At 41.7% G+C, this 17,946-nt stretch overlaps 1 protein-coding gene across 2 annotated transcripts in view; it reads left to right on the top strand.

The window, feature by feature from the left end:
* Positions 1-17,946, top strand: part of MGLL (monoglyceride lipase) — an 87,992-nt gene that overhangs the window by 19,342 nt on the left and 50,704 nt on the right. For both annotated transcript variants that reach the window (XM_008168012.4, XM_008168013.4), the window contains exon 3: positions 7,956-8,062. In XM_008168012.4, coding sequence (XP_008166234.1) covers positions 7,956-8,062 — 107 coding nt within the window. The remainder of the gene's footprint in view (positions 1-7,955; positions 8,063-17,946) is intronic.

The raw sequence follows: 17,946 nt of genomic DNA, 5'->3' as shown, positions 1-17,946 counted from the left end.
TCATTCAGTTGCAGTGTCCAGAGAATCCTTCCACCGTTTGTTTCAGCTCTTTGCATTTTTTAGCTGATCAATTGTGAGCTATGCACATTGATGTTTTGCATTTTCAAAAGGCCCGATAAATCATACATTCCAAGCTGTTTCTCTGCATTGTTTCATGCTGGCTCTAGATGGATTCCGGTGGAGCCTTTTGTATGGAAATCTATCTGTACTGTGCAATTCTGTCTCAGCTCTATTGATTTATAACACCACCACTTTCTGGTATCGCTGAATAACCTACCGATGTTATTCTACTCTGGCGGTCGTGTCTGCTGTAAAAATCTCATCCCAACACTATGTAGATGAAGGAATTGTTGCAATCCTGGGATCCAATATGATATTAGATCTGCAAACCCTTACTCGTGTGTAGTCCTATGAAAGTCAGAGAAACTGCTCATGTATGTAGAACGTTACACGTGTAGAATTGGGCCTGAAATTTCTATCATGCCAGGGGACTGATCTTGCAGGGTTCCATGTGCCCTCAAAGTCCAATAAATCAAGTGACGCTTCGGGCAGGGAGAGTGTAGCTGCAGCCCTTCGATGGTGGACTTTGTAGGTTTTTCACATATTCATAAAAATGGCTCTGGGGCATCGTGAGAGGGATTCTGGCCCCAAAACATTTCTTTGGCGAAGCATAGCAGCCAGAGGCGTCTCCCCCTGCCCCACCCCACATAAGAGCTGTGTGGGGATTCCATAGGTGGCCCTATGTTGGCACTCCATAAACTCCAGTGTAGGGGACAGGAGAGTGGGAGGCTGTAGCATCCACTCCTGTGGCCCTTCTGGCTTGCACCACAAGCCAGGGGCAGCAGCAGAGAGCAGCCCCTTCAGACTGCCTAAATTATGCCAAAGGCCATTTCGAGCCCCAGAATCAGAAGGACAAAAAGGTTTAAAGCTACCTTTGTCCCTTCTTCCCCCTGGGCTGTGGCTTGCATGCTGCCCTTCCTATAGGTGCAGTACAGACTTGAACTACATTTGCCTGACCCAGGCCTGTGCAAAATGCATATGGAGATGCCTATGAATAAGTAAGCTATTGCCTGTTAACATAAAATCAAATGTTACTTACTCCGATGTAAATCTGGTGTGATTTCATTGGAGCCAGTGAATGACTCCAGAAGTGTACAGATATGAGAGCAGAATTTGGCCCACAGATTAGAATAAAGATTTCAGGGGATAACACTGCAATATTTCACTAGTTTTGTTTACAATCCATATTCCTAAAATTCCTGTGTCTAGAGCTACAGGATCATATATGTCAAGACGACACCATGTCAGGGTCAACATTATTTCTGCCCTGTCTGCAGCTGCATGAGGCTATTCAGACACTGCACCACATATGATAAATATATATACACAAACGCTGTCTTAAACAAACGTGTAAGCTTGCACAGCCAAGCACTCAAAAGTTAGGAAATTCCAGAATTGGAAATGCTTGTGCAATCTTAATTCAGCCCCCTATGCATATGCATTATGATACAGTCTTTAAAGACATGATCACATGCCATTTTTGCACAGGCTTCTGTACACAAAATGGATGGCGCTCACTTAACAAGCAGCTATTTAATATTTTGTTTTATCCTCATTGTTCACTGTATGGCCTCAGGTCTTATTTACTGCGCCCTATTGAAACCCTGCTCCGAACACAGAATTATTAATTTCCTCGTGGGCTTTTCAATGGCACTCATCACTAGAGTACCTGAGTGCTTCACAAACATTAATTAATTTATTTGCACAACATCCCTGCAAAGTGAGGGGGTGGTGTTATCCACATTTTACATAAGGGGGTTGGGGAGAGAGGGAGGGCTCAGGCACAGAGAGAGTTTGGACAAAAGTATCCACTGATAGCGTGTGCCCAATCTTAGATGCCTAAGATCTGATTTTTTTTCCGAGTACTTAGGATGTAGTACTTTATATGTTCAAAGCACAATTCTCATTGAATTCAGCTGCAGCTGTGAGTGCTCAGCACTCTTGCAAATCAGACCGCAAGGTATAAAGTAAGGCACTCATAAAATGAGGAACACATAATTAGTGATCACCTGGAAAGTTGGGTTTAAGTGACTTGGCCAGCATCACATAGAAAATCTGTAGCAGAGGCAGGGATACACTCTAGTTCTCCAGGACAGCATTCATCTGCCTTAGCCATGGGACCATCCTTTGTCTTCCTGCATTCCCCTGCCGCATTCACTACACACCTTCCAACCGGTGCCTCATATGATCAGACCTCCAGGTCGAGTTCTTCTGGGAAGTTCCCACTGACTCCTTAGACAACTTTGAGGAGTGGTGGATGCTGTCAGGGGTTCTCTGCTTGGTGTCCCCTTCTGGATCCTTGATATTCAAGATTTGACCTCACTCCTATTCCTGTTTTTCCATCTGTTGCCCCACATACTCAACTGCGGCCTGGGCCTAACTCTTCCTCCCCATTAGTTGAGGGGGTAGGTCTTTAGTCTTGAACAGGCCTAGACCCACCTGTCCCAGTCTTGCAAATAAGACATACCTTCCAACCTCTTCAAGAAATGAAGCAGGGGTCCTACAGACAACAGCTTCCTTCACTACACAATCCTAATTTATCTCAGAACAGGTCCATCCCGTTCACTGAATGAGGCAGGGGTCCTTTGGTAAAAACACTATGCGATCATGGAATTAACGACTGTATCACAATGTCTTATGCACCAGGACACTAAATTAAGGCTACCCAGACAACCTTAGTTCTAGCATTTCCTAACTCTTGGGTGTTTGACTTTGCAGCCTTAATAATGTTCTTTTAGCATAGCTTTTCTGTGTAATTTTGTAGGTTTGTAAAAAAGCAAACTGAAAAAACAGAAATTCCATCATGTGGCATCATATTGACATCCATCAGGTTCATTAGCCGGGTTGGAACCTTTAGATCCACCACACAAACCTCTGCCACTTGAGCTACTGATAGTGGTAGGTTGTTATTCTCTGTGTGGATTCCCTTAGAGGGGGAATGGGACACTTTGCCAGTGGACTTCACCGATATTTGCTGATAGCAGAAGAATGATGAGACTCAGGAATCTTGGGTTCCATTCCTGGCTCTGGAGGGGAGTGTTCGCTAGGAGGAACTGACTCTTCTGCTCATTCCTCCCCCAGATATTACTCCTTCTGCCCTCTACCCTCCAACCTGTCCCTATCTTCTCTTCCCCACCCTTGGCTTCTCATCCCAGTCCCATTCTCCCAACCTAACCAGTCCTAGGCTCCACTCTTCAAGCTTCTCATACCAGTCCCATTCTTGACAAGTAAAAGGCAAATCCCGGGGACACAAAGGCCACCCCCTGGTCCAATTTCAAAAGCTTTCTCCAAAGGATAGGTGTTCAGAATTTTTTAACATGGGCAAATCAATGTATTTTTCATTAGCCTTGTTCTTGGAAATAAGTTTCAAAACAATAATGCAGCCTGCAGTTGACAGCCAGCATGGAAAATTTCAGCTGAAAACAGGGTCTTATAATGGGAAGTGTTAAGCAACCTTAATAATAGGCAATGCAACCAGCCTCATCTATAGTAGGGCATGGAATGTGTCTTACCATATGTCTGTAAATTAACATGCAAATTTATTGTGCTATAAGTGATTTTAATAACATAATAGTAGAAAATATAGAAAAATCTAGTAGTCTGTTTAAATAAGTTAACTCTTTGCACACTGCAGATATACATATGTGTCCAACTAACTATTCACTTCTTGGGTAGTCTAGAAAATGCCATTACTGTAAGGTTTAATATACATGAGTTTTAACTGTTCTTTCCACTTCTAAGAGGCAGGCTGATGTCAACTATGAAAGGGTTAATAAATCAGCTAAAGCAGTAAAATTAAATCTAGTACTTCCTTTCAGTAATTTTCCAGCATACCAGATAACTCTCTGGTTTCTGTTAGTTGATTTTGTATCTCATTAGGGGATTTAATTTCAAAGTTTTCAAACTGCAAATGTCAGTTAAACTGTTTTAAAGTAATTTTGGTTATGGTGAAAATGTATCTGATATATATATATATATATATAAAAGATAGACTTGTCTAGCATGGATTAACATCCCATAAGCTCAAGTCAGATGAGCTCTGATTCAGGAAAGCATTTATGCGTGTGCTGCAGACCATCATTATTCAGGACAGCATTTAACTATGTGCTTAACTTTAATCATGTGCTTAATAAGTCCTACTAACTTGAATGGGGCTTAGGCAGGTTGCTAAAGCATGTAGTTAAGTACTGCCCTGAGTAGGAATACTTTCCTGAATTGGGGTCTTGGCTTGTGTTTTTTCTGATAGTATAAACAGGGGGTGAAATTTTTCTTCAGATCACTGGTCTACTTTCAGGGCTTGGAGACATTTTATGGTCCTAAAAGAATGCGTGCCGGTCCCACTAAAATGCCTTTAGCCCTGTCTGGTCACAAGATAACAGATCTTACAGTCACATCATTCTGTTTACAGTCTTGCTTCCCCTCTCCCCCCACCCCATCTAGTTCATACTTGTAGTGGTCTCTATCTTGATAAATAAAATAATACAAGACAGTAAATCTCATGGCCCAACTGGACTTGAATCCCAATTTTCTAATGGTATGAAACATTTATTTCTAGCCTTGGTAGAGGGTAGGGATCACAAGACACCAGCCCTTAAAACAGTGCCAGTCTCTCAGTATAGCAGTGTTTTCTTGGCACTGATCCAGGACTGAATACATTCCCTGCAAACTGCTCTCCTCTGGCACAGGGATCATAGTGTCCTAGACTTGAGACCAGCATAATTTAAATTGCTGGCTAAGAGTAAGAAATAACATTTTACAGGATGTGTAATTATAATGGTAAGTATACAAGTGTTCAAAGCGTTGAGAGCTGAGACCTCCTTTTGCTGTGATGGCTACAAAAATATGCCAAATAAACATTAATTTATACATTTTAAAAAATTCTTGACCAAACATGCACCAGCTTTCTCTGAGTAATGGCACAATCTTACCACTACCATCCATAATGACCCTGATTCAGCAAGGTACTTAAGCACATGTGTAGTCTCATTGATTTCATTGGGACTACATCCATGTTTACAGTTTGGCATCAGTTTAGGTATCTTGCTGAACTGAGTCCAAAATGATGTTTAATCACAAAGTTTAGCAACTACAGATCCCCCATCCAGAGTCATTTGAAGCATCCAAAGCGCCACAAACATTCCTCTGGCTGAGCTCATGGAGCCTATGAAATTAACATGGTTCAGGCATAACTGAGTCTTCAGAAAAGCATTTCAAGCTGTGAGCACTGGCTTCTACCCGAGCCATGTCACTTCCAAATGGTCTTGTGGGCAGAATGACAATTGGAGATGAAGGTACATGCTAAGACCAATTTCCTAGGAGGCCAACCCTGCAGTTGTTGCTTGCCAGGTCCATAGACACTGCAGTCCTACAAAGTGCTAAAGCCTGCAGTGTATCTGTATTAACTTTAAATGACACCAAAAAAGGAACATTAAGATAAAAATTGAAAACCGTTTCCTATTTGCTGTATTGTATTTCTTCCTTTTCACAAGCATTATGATAGGAGGGAGTCCACGGTGATTCCAGAGCCCAGACTCCAGCCCACATCCGAACATCTACACCGCAGTTTTATAGTCCCAAAACCACAACCCCCCCTGGGCCTGAGTCAGCTGACACAGGCTAGCCACGGGTGTTTATACCCTCAGATGCATTTGAGAATTTTATCCATGATGCTTTGCAGGCAAATAAAAGACAAGGTCCCTGCCACCTGACATTTAAGGATCCAATTTTGGAACTCCTATATCCTAGTTCCGTTGCGGTCATTTGGGACTAAGAATTACTTGTGAGTAAAGGCTGCAGGATCAGGCCTTATAGCCTTAATTTTGTGAAGCATTGAACTCCCTCTATTTCCACGTATTTCAGTAAGGTGCTCAGCACCTTAGCTGAACTGGTTCTAAGTCAGTGAGGCTGCATGGGTATGAATGAGAGCAAAATTTAGCCTCCAGTGTAATTGCAAGATAAAGTAGCAATTAATGTCTTCCTACAAGGCTCTCACTTTACCAGCTTGCTCACTTCACGAGGGATTTCATACCATGAAGGTCACCTGGTATGTTATTTTAAATGACTTGTCATCTGAGAAACTACATGTTGTGCCTGGAGACCATGGTGAGGGACACCTTGGAAATGCCTGATATAGACAGGCAAAAAATTTTCCTTTTTATTCCTTTACTTTGGTTTGGTGTTCGATTTGTAGACAAGCAAAGCAAGCAGGATCTGAAGCATATGCATTAGTCATCTTGAGTTTGCTTCAGAATTCTCCCCCACCCTACACCCCTTGTTCTGAAGGCTTAAGATCTCTTAGCCTTTTCTAAGGGAAATGTTAACTCAAGGCATTACTACTGTATGACAGGTCATTTTGGAACCCCTAGTGTGGCCTATCAAATGCTCTCCAATGCCATGGGCTAGGGATGCTACATTTCCTGGACTTGTCATTACTGATTAGCGTTAATGAAATGTCAGGGTAACCTTATATAGCTGTTAGAGAATCTACTCTTTGCTTCGTGAAGCCTGTCTAGTTCAAATGGATGGTCTGTCAAGTTGCCTAGCATTAGCAATTATTTTGCAATCAGTGTTAATCAAAGAGATGGGGCAGTAATTACTACAGCATCTAGCATCTTCTCTAAGTTTAAATATAACTAAGATCAAAGCAGTTTCTTTGTGTGATTACATCTTTTACAGATGCATCAAAAACCCTTGTAAAAATAGAGTTGAAGATTTCACTAAATGTAAATTGTTGTTACCATTTATTATTAGTTCATCTTGGGATTTTTTATATATACTGAAAAACTAGAAGTATCAGTCTCTGGTATGGTTACACGTGTTCTGACAACAGATTGCACCTTTAAATGAACAACTCAGATTTGTGACTCTAAAATTTAATAGGGGTGAAAAAAGACCTATCAATCAGAGCAAACTTCTAGAGTTTCACTCGGCCATAATTATTTTTACAACAAAAATCAACATTCTTCGTAAATGTTGTCCAGTAAAGACACAGGAAAATTTCTCTGAACTCAAACCATTAATTTCATTATTTGATGATATTCCTCTGAACGGGTAAGAAATTTTGTAAAATGTGAATACTTAGTGATGAGCATTTGTATAGCGCCTTTCACGCAGCAGGATCCTAGAGTGGTTTACACTCTGTGAGCCTAAGGTTGCTGTAACTGTTTAGGAATCACTTCACGCATCTCTGTAATGCAGCTATTTCTGGGTTGAAATTGGAAATGGGTAAAACATTGATGTTGGGATCAAGTCCAGCATTCCCCAAACTTCGACTCAGGTCCTGGGTTCCGGTTTGAATCCATATTTTTGTTGAAATCCAGTAACCATTTAACAGTGTGTGCAGCAATATAAGTCAGAACAATTTAAGTCAGAAAGTGAATAATAATATATCTGGGTGAAACTACAGAGAGAGGTCCTAACCTTGATCCCACTGAAGTCAATCGCAACACTTCCATTGATTTCCATAGGAGCAAAGTCCAGTCCAGAATGTAATTAGACTGATAAAAGAGAGTTACAGAGACCCACCTACAATATTGACCTGTAGCTTCCCATTGTGGCAGCCTCGTGCTGAGCCAGGTGGAAAAGTACAGTACATCCATCCAGTGTGCAACTGGCTCACATCTAGCTAAAGGCCTGCCGCCATCAAGCCATCTGTTAGAGGTTCGTTTGATGTTATTTCTTCTCATACGCTCCTAGGTCTTTATGGACAATCTGCTCCCTTTCTCACCATGGTACCATCAGTTAAATGCCATTCGGGCCCCACATTTACCTGGCTTGAATTTGTTGACGTCTGAGGTGCTTGTTGATAAAATGATGATGCTGTTTTTACCCACAGCTCTGGTGCCTTTCTAGGCTGATTTCCAAGTTAATGCTTTATACCTTGATGCTCCATTTAGGGCCCTCGTGTTTATCGCTCATGGTGCTGGGGAACACTGCGGCCGCTATGATGACTTAGCCCAGATGCTGACAGGACTTAACTTGTTTGTATTTGCTCATGACCATGGTGAGTATTATAAAAGAAACAGCATGTGACGTATAGCAGATCAGGGCCGTAGCAAGGTGAATGGAGTTAAAACTGTTCAGCAGGAAGAAAAAAAGAAAATAAATTAATTATATACCAGCGTAAAAGGGAAAGGATTGATTAATGCATCATGTAGTACTGCCTGTCTAATCTAGCCTATCTATCAAATGGCCACACCAGTTCCTTGGGTTTTCTCAGCCTTGTCCTTATGGAGCCACCATTTACACTATTTTTATCCTCTCCTTATGGGATTGTCACTGTTGTGCCTTGTCTCTGGTTGTGGTGGGGATTTTTGCCCCTCCCTCTTAGGGTCACCATAGCTACTATCCTGAATAACCCCAAGTTGATGCTGAAATGGCAGTATGTCTTTCACACTCTCACTGAACCTGAAGGCCTTCCCTCAGGACACAAACAGACAAAGGGTGAGTAACCTCTCTAGCAATCCTCAGGAACTGGGACAGCCCAACAATATTTTAAATTATTTGTTTCCTTGTCCTGCAGCGGTCCCCTCCTGCCTTTTCCTGCACTCACAGCTTGCCATTCTCCTGCCCCTTTAAGCCTTTGTTTTGTTTTTATCATTGCATACAGCTGCCTCTGTGATAGCTGCTATACAAATCAGCAAAATAAATAAATGGGATTGATCAGGGCAGTGGATGAGCAGTGAGGCCAAATTCAGAGATGGGTGGTAGGAGAAGTGGTCTGAATCTACGCTGATGTAACTTGGGCCTGGTTTGCACCTAACATTTAGGTTGTCCTAGCTACGTCACTCAGGGCTGTGAAAAATTCAGTGTAGATACTGCTAGGTATCTTTGGCTTTTCTTGACTGAAATCAAGACCATAATTTGGCCTGTAGTCCCCCGCCCCTCTGACACACACTTACTGACGTGTAAATTACATCTCTGTACACATTACCTCTGAATTTAGCCTGAGATGTCTCACCAATCTGACCACTTCAGAGTTTAGGAAATTTGAGATCCAGCAGAGACCCATCTGGTCTTCAAGAACAATGGCAAAACCTCAGCGAGACCCAATATCCACATTCTCCCTTTAGATATGCACTTGAGACTGTCATTGAGTTTCAGCACTGGCATCTCAGAGCAGAAATGGGCCCTAGGTTTCCTTAGGATAGAGATAGTCTGGTAGTCAATTAAATTGTCATATTTTTACAAAGCTGTGATTGTATGAAGAGTGAATGAAACACCACATACAGGGTTGGCTTTAACAACAGGCAAACAGGCAGTTGGCCAGGACAGAAAAATCTTTGCAGACAGTATGGGCCTGTTTCTCCTTTCACTTATACAATTTTAACACCACTGTAACGCCATTACTTTCAATAGACTTCCTTTTGAGTTACACCTGCATAAGTGGGGCTAGACAGGCTTTATATATGTAGTTATCCAGGTGGAAAGTGTTTCTTTTTCTCACGTGGCATAAAGTTGATGAGAAAGATCATATAGTGTGTTGAGCAGACTCCCTATTGTATGTGAGGCTGCCTCTGTAGCCACCCAGATTTCTGTTATTATTCCACATAGGAGCTATGCAGAATTTTAGTGCACACCTAAGTGATTTGTTTGAATGCCAGAGCTGTAAAGATCTGGGCACTCTGGAATGTGGGGCTGTTGTTGCTTTTTTACTTTAGTTCCTTATGCTCCTCACAAGAAAACTTTTAACAAGATTGAAGTAGCAGATTTAAAAAAATAATATTTAATGGGATGGAAATGGAAACAGCAACAAGACACAGCACTTTATAGTGTAAATTTAGTAGGGAGAGAATGCCACATCTCGAGACAGAAAAGGAGCTTTGAAAGCAAAGGTACCTGTCAGGAGTTATTGCACTATATAAAGAGAAGCGTATTCACTCTGTGTCGCCGTGAATATCTTTTAGGCTAGAGAACTGCAAATATTCTTTTATTAACAGAGAACAATTCCATTCTTTTCTTACCTTCTTTGAATAGCAGTATCCAAATTAGAGCATCATTATTGACTTCGCAACCGGTAAAGACACTCAGCTTACTAACTGTTCTGAGAGAGACCAAATTTTGTTGGTGAAAGAGACAAGCATTCAAGCCACACTGAGCTCTTCAGAAAAATAAACCCAGAAACTTTGCCATAACATTTTCCATCCATAACAAACAGGTTTATCACATAAAGGATCACAAAAATCAGATACTGGAGACAATGTGGAAAACCTTTCTATATTACAAAGGAACTCTGTTTTTCCTTTTCCTTCAGAAGAGCTCTGTGTAGTTCAAAAGCTTGTATCTCACCTACAGAAGTTGGTCCAATAAAAGATATTACCTCACCTACCCTGTCTCTTTAATATGGCTACAACAACACTGCAAATAACTGTTCTGAGTCAGGTTATATTATTTGGGCATACTCCCCAGCAGAAGTTTCCAAACACAGTAACAGACTGCTTTAAATGGTAAAAAATGTCCCTTATTGGAAAATTTCCCCAAACTGATGATAACTTAATGCCACAAGAATGCTTAATTCTCCATTACATCTCCCAAAATAGTCAGTCAAACATTACTTTGTTTTGAGCCTACGATAAAGCATGAGAGCATCTGGCAGAAGAAAAACAAAGAGTTCCTTTGTAATATAGAAAGATTTTCTCCATTGTCTCCAGTGTCTGGTTTTTGTGGTCCTTCATGTGATAAACCTGTTTGTTATGGATGAAAAATGTTATTTCAAAGTTTCTTGGTTTACTCAGGGCATCACAACATGGGGCAGAGTTAAGGTTGTTTGGATGACCTTGCTGTGCATTTCTAGATGTTCATAACATTTGGGTTTCTTTGAAATTTAACCTCTGAATTTAATTTAAATTCTGAATTTCCAGAATTCAGAGTGGTTGGGTTTGGGGGTTGGTTTTTTTGATAGTTGTTTTTGTTTTTAATAACTGCAACATTCTTGTAAGGTTTTTGACCCTTACAGTACTGATTTGTGCTCTCAACCTTCCCTCTCACTTCAGGAAGTTATTTTCCAAGTCCTGAAAAATTTTCTGTGTTGCCTTCAGTTTAATTTAAAAAGAGGAAACCTATTTTTTTGTGAAGCTCTGATGATAGTAAAAAAAAAAAAAAAGAATATGTCTACATTGGTTGTCCTGGAAGGTCTTTGATTTATTGGGGACACACTGAAGAATCACTCATCAGCAACAAATTTACGTTGGAGATGTTATGTTTTCTGTGGATTGGGGCGATTGCTGCCTGTTTTGGAGACATGCTTTAGATAGGGTGTGATAGCCTTAGGGATCCATGAAACTAAAAGCCAAAGAAAATGAAGCTGAAGGATAGAGAACCTGGCTTCATTTTCACATGCAAAGCACTTTAATTTATTAAAGTTCAAAGTGTTCCATCCACTCTCATTGTAGACCCTATCCTGTTTTGTCTGTTGTGGTGAGTTTTATATTTACTTTGATTGCGTTACATGACCAGAGCCCAAAAGAACTACTATTTCACTTTTATAGATGGGTATCAACTAATAGCAGTTACCACGGTGTTTACATTTTTGTAGATAGCAACAGAATCTTGTATTTACTTATCTCTTATCCCTTTCCAGTACGTTGCAATATTTTTTTCCTTTTACATGGACTTGCTAGTGCTCCTTATGAGTGTAACATAAGTGGCTGTCATTAGGAGGAAGGATGAAATAATCTGCCCCCTCCCTCCATCCCCACTACGGGGAGGTTCCTAGCCACTTGGTTTGCTTAAGCACAATGTCAGTATCCAGTCCCTCGGTGCTTCTCATCTGTGCAGGTATATTCAGAGCTCCCATAAAGTCTCCCCTTTCTGATGCACAGAATGTGTAGACACCTCCCAGTCTTTCACCCTGCTTTGAAACTTAGAGGACCACCAGGTGAATTGCATGCTCTAAATTATCTGTAAAGTCAGATCAAAATGAAGGGAAAGATGTTGCTCTTGTAGCTTATATAGATTCTTTAGAAGTTCCTAACTGAAGTACCCTGCTGCTACTTTGTATGTGGTTTGCTTCTGTGGTGAGTTGGAAGTCCCCTCAGACAGAGATCCACTAATGCTTATGCTTTCCATTAATTTTCTCATCAGATTCCAGACTTGATAAAACTCTTACTTTAAAAAGAAGAAACCAGCTGGAGCTGTAGATTTAAAAATGCATCAAATGTTTGGGATTTTTCAGCAGGGTCGCTGTTTTGTTCTTGCAACTGTTGGTGAGTTGCAAGACCCTTGTTGGTGAGAACAGAAATATTCCATTTGTTCATAGCACTGGGAAAGATTGATCTATAAGGAAAGGTTAAAAGGACTAAATACGTACAGGCTGGGGCAGGGGGGCTGAAATGATCGAGTGTCAGTGTTAATAAGAGCAAGGATTAGGGTGGTTCTGCAGATGAGAAGCAACAGCTCATGTAATAAAAGGAAAGGAAAATTTCTGGCTAGCAACGTTCCCTAATAATAAGGTCAAGCAGACTCCAGTCTGGTCCCACACAGGGATGGTGGAAGCCTGGGCAGGAGTTTAGAGTTGGTTTGGACAAAGCGCTCAGTTCTGCAAGGAACAATCTTGCTATGGTTGTGGGTGAGCTCAGTGAGCCGTAATGGTCTAGTCTGTCTCTGATTTCTATGACTCAAAGACTGCTCAGTAGAAAAAAAAAATATTGGCTTCTCTGCAGCAGGAACTTAAATTGCCATGAGGCGCAGTCCTGTATTCCCTCTGACAGTAGCTACTGTAAGATTTTTCATGGGAGGCTGTGTTGAACTCCAGAATGTTACTTGGACATTGCTGGGGGGGGAGGAAATGTCTTTGTGATCCCAGCTGGGGACAGCTTGTGCCCAGAACTGTTAGGATTCCTGGTACCCAGTGATTTTATTCTCAACAGCACACCATAGAGGGCAACATTGGCAGTGGGCCAAAAGAGGGGGCACAAGGTCTGCAATTATGCAAATCAAGTGGTCTTAACACAGTGCACAAGTGGCATCAAAGGGCTGCAGACCTTGTGTCCTGATCTCGCTTTGTATTTCCCCGCTATCTCCATGCATTCCATCTGTATACAGTCTAGCTATATACAGGTGAAGTTAATTTCACACCCTGATATCTTTCTTTTAATAACTTTACTAATGATTTGATTCTGGAAGGTCTCCAAGTCTACAGAGTCACAGAACTCATTCTCCTTTGTCAGATAGGGTCTATGGCTGGGTCATTTCCTCCTTACTCTCTTACTTTGAGTTGCTGTCTGCATAGTCTGGTAAGAGAAAAGTCTTCAGAGCTTCAGGTTAGACTTTTCAGTATAGTCTGAGGGAGAAATAATCTTTATTCTTCAAATTACCTAGGCTTGACTTGTCTCTAAATCTTTTATGATCAGAGGATCATTTGGGTTGAAAGGGGGCTGCTAATGTGTTATTAATCCAGCCCCTGGGATCCAGGCAGGATGGATTTATGAAACCATAAATGTAAATCGTACCTCTTATAGCTATAAGAACTACAGCGTAGAGAGCTTCTTATCAGAGCAATAGTAGTCAGAATATTTCCTCAGCTGCAAAAGCTCTTTGATAATATTTTGAACCTCCAGCCATGTTATTCATTATATGGGAGCCATACAGCTCTCCCTGCAATTCACCACTGCAGCTCATCCATCCCCCTCCTTGTAAGTAAAAGAAAGACAGACAGAAACATTGCTGCGCTCTTGAGAGGACGGCAATGTTGTCTACTAGATAGGACATAGAATAGGCAGTCATCCCCAGTTTCATTCCAGTTCTGCCACTGATTCATAGTGCAAGCATAACTTCCTTGAGCCTCACTTTCTCCATCTGTAAGATTAAGATAACAATACTGACCTGCCTCACGGGGGGGGGGGGTATTCTGGATGATATTTAACATATGTAAAGCAGTTAGAAATCATGGGATGAAAGGTAAACATGGAAAGCATGATCATCGCATGGCTCTAGACTAGATATTACAATAGATCATGCCATTTCTGGTTTGGAGAGCTAGAGACAAAAGGGTCCCTTGGTAATAACCTAGACTAAAATCCCCTCCCCATTTGCTAACTCTCAGTTATGGGGACTCAAGCTGTGAAAGCTTAGCAAAGCTCTGAAATCCCCTAGAGCTTGGCTGAAAAGCTCTAACGGACACATCTTGCCTAGCAGGTGGCAAAACCAGCAGTTCCATCCAGGGTCCTTCCCCACCCCATGCAATAGGGTTTCAAGCGCAGTGTAGAATCCCTATCCAGCAGTTCTTGTAACTGCAAAAGTGCACCCCTAGCGCAGCTCTGCAGATGCTGACTATTGGATTCCTCCCTCCCCGGCCTGCGTGGAAGCTCTGGGTCTAGCCAAGTGAATGAGGATGGTAGGAGGCAAGGATTTGGCTCTAACTGATTTTGATTACAGTAGAACCTCAGAGTTATGAACACCAGAGTTACAAACTGACCAGTCAATCACACACCTCATTTGGAACCAGAAGTATGCAATCAGGCAGCAGCAGAGACCAATAAAAAAAAAATGACAATACAGGACAGTACTGTGTTAAATGTAAACCACTAAAAAAAAATTAAGGGAAAGTTTTTAAAAAAAGATTTTGGCAAGATAAGGAAACTGTTTCTGTGCTTGTTTCGTTTACATTAAGATGGTTAAAAGAAGGATTTTTCTTTTGCATCGTAAAGTTTCAAAGCTGAATTAAGTCAATGTTCAGTTGTAAACTTTTGAAAGAACCATAACATTTTATTCGTAACTCAGAAATATTTGTAGTGCTGAACAACCCCCATTCCCGAGGTGTTCGTAATGCTGAGGTTCTACTGTATTTAAATATTAATTTTAAAAGTCTAACTTTAAAGTAGAGACTTGACCATGTCGGAGGTGTAAGAAAGTCCTTTTCTTAGAACAGTAGTAGCAGCTGACAAAACTGAAGGGAAAAAAAAAAAGTTAAATTAACCAAAGATGATTTTGGAAGCCAGTTGCCTACAGCTGATGAGCTCCAGTCAGAACGAAACCTGTCATGCCTATCTCCAGCAGCTCTGGTAAGTGGGGAACTGGGTTTGTTTGACCCCCAAGCACAATTTAGAATGGGCTTTTCTGGTACTTTGTACTTCAGCAACTTTGGACAAGTAGAATTATTTGTAAATAGCAGAGATGGTCCCAAAGAGCCCTCGGATGCCAAGAGAGCCTAAACTTTAGCATTATGTTTCACTCGGCCCAAACCAGGGCCACACTGGCAATTTGTCAGGAGTCTAAGGCCACGCCTAGTGCCCAATTCCCATTGACTTCAAGGCCTTTTATTTAAATGAAGTGGAGCATATGGCAGCCTCCCTCCTCTTTAATACAGTGGTTCAGCCCATAGAGCCCACAGATCCCAGCATGCATTGGGTCCATCTTTTGTGGACATGGAGGTAGACTCTCCATGTTGCACTTTTATTAAAGAGGAGGTCATCTGCAGGCCACGTTCTAGACCTGCATACCCAGCTTCTTCTGGAGTACGGTTATCTCAATAGTGAATGTGTCTTTTAGCATGAGCAGTGTATAAGATCTGAATATGACCTATCAGGATCATATAATGCAAATTCCCTGCCTACATAGGATTGAGCCCCACAGTGTATTTTACAGTGCTTCCATTTGAAGAAGGTTACTGTAAGACAGAAGGAAAATACTTGATGAGTCATGAAAGTAAATACAGCGTTTCTCATGCTGGAAGAGACCACATATTAATACAGAGAAATGCAACTGTGGTTTTTATTTTTGGCTCAACCCCCTGTGAAGTAAGATGCAACAACATTGTCATACCAGAAACCAGTTGGACCACACTGAACTAAAAACAGACAATGAGACAGCATACAGCTGATAGTGCTGGCACAAGCTGCAGTGGAATGCTTACCTTGAAGCATCCAGATTTGGAGCATGGGCATAGATTTACTCAGCATGTTTTGCCCCTCCGTTACTTTAGGGAGTGAAGTGAGGATTCAACTCTCAGTCTCCTGTCCAGCTATTAGACCCAGGGAGTCTGATTCTCTTCTCACTCTGGTGTAAAACTAGGGTCACTCCATGGACTTCAGTGTAGTTACTCCAGAATTACACAGATGTACATGAGAGGAGAATCAGTCCCAGGGACTGTTTTTCAGTCCAGAAAGATGCAAAATTGCACACCAGGGTTGCATGCAGCTTTACCACAAATGCACATACAACCAAGGGAGCGGAACATGTCAATTAGACATATCAATTAACCATTAACATGTTCTTTTTAAAAAAAAAAAATCAGGAACAAATTTAGACATACTGTCAGATCTGGCTGGCCTGCCCCAGTGTTCATAGTTAATTTACTCTCAATAATGAACAGAGGAAGAAGTGTCACTAGGTTGTTCTATGAGGGGATGTATTTTCTCAAGAGCTGCTCCCTGGACATAATCACCTTGCTGTTGGTGCTCACACAAGGATGGCTAAAGACCGTAATACCAGATACCATTTAAAAAGAGGAAACAACAACAGAAGAAACAAAGCACTGTCTTTTTAAAGGCACATACCTTTCGCCAGAGAGCCCATGGCTGCTGGCTAACTTCCAGACCACACTTCTCAACCTGCCATTGCCCCAGTAGGGGGCACACTGCATGACAAAGATCCAGAATGAGGAACACCAAAACATGATTCATGCAGGACACTCAAAGGGATTCCATCTTTCCATGTAAAGAACTCCCTTCAACCCCAGCCCCATGATTCTTTATATCTGAGATGAATAACTATCAATCATAAGAGTAAGGGGATACCAAGTTTGTATGGAACACAGGCACCTTTGGGAATAAAATGAGGGAAATTTGAGAGGTGTGGGCCAGAGGGGAACTTGGGCCAAAGGTGAGAGAGCACTGTCAGACCCAGGCAGGCTCGCTCCAGCCAGGGGTAAGCAATATAAAAGGGAACTAAACAGTTGTAATTTAAAGCCTCTAGTGAGGAGTACAGTCAAAGGCATGTTTCTGTGGTCTTCCTGCCTTCTGGTCAAGTAGTCATCTAGGAGTCTCCTAGCCCTGCTCCCTCCTTCCCCTAGGACACTTCCTTCCCATTTACAGAACTGCTTTGATGAACCAGATGGGCGTCCTCTCTTTCCTGCTGGAGCAAACGCCCTGCTCCATTCTCTTGGGAGGCAGTTAACTCCATCCCTGCCTGACAGTGTGTGGGTACCTACTTCCCAGCATAGTTCTCACAGGTTCAGACAGGTCATGATTCTCAGAGCCAGGGGCTAAGCCTGAAAAAGGGCAGAAGCTCCATTCCATGCTATTGTACCACGTGTGCAGTCAGGAATTGCTCATTGAGCAGTGTGCCAGAAGGAACTGCCATGACACCATTCATCATGCTCCTAATCCTCAAGTGGAGATTTGCAAGTTACAAAACAGAACACTTGACAGCAGCAAAGGATGCTCAATTTTCTTTTCTAGAGATTGATTTAATAGGCTTTTAAGTGAAATGTTGTTATAATGCAGCCTTCTCCCCTGCCCTGAATTGCAATACTACCTTGCCAGTGATACAAATCAAAGGCCAGATTCTGATCCCAGTTACTCTGGTGTAAATCCAGAGAACTCCAGTGAAGTCACAGAGCCTAATTCAACCTCTCTTACACCAATAGAGACTCTATTGACTTCAGTAAACTTGAGATCAGATTCTGAGTCCAAATATGGGAACCCCCATGTATGTAAATACAGTAGAACCTCAGAGTTTCAAAACATCACAGTCACAGACTCAGTCAAACACACACCACATTTGGAACCAGAAGTACACAATCAGGCAGCAACAGAGACCAGAAAAAGAAAATACACTACAGTGCTGTGTTAAATAAACTACTAAAAAAATAAGGGGAAAAGCAGCATTTTTCTTCTACATAGTGTGGCAAGGCACCTTCTCAGTCTCCCCAGCCTCCACTGCTTTTAG

This window comes from Chrysemys picta, chromosome 7 (genome assembly GCF_011386835.1).
Source record: "Chrysemys picta bellii isolate R12L10 chromosome 7, ASM1138683v2, whole genome shotgun sequence".
Classification (NCBI taxonomy): Eukaryota; Metazoa; Chordata; order Testudines; family Emydidae; genus Chrysemys; species Chrysemys picta.
This window is presented reverse-complemented; position numbering and strand designations above follow the sequence as displayed.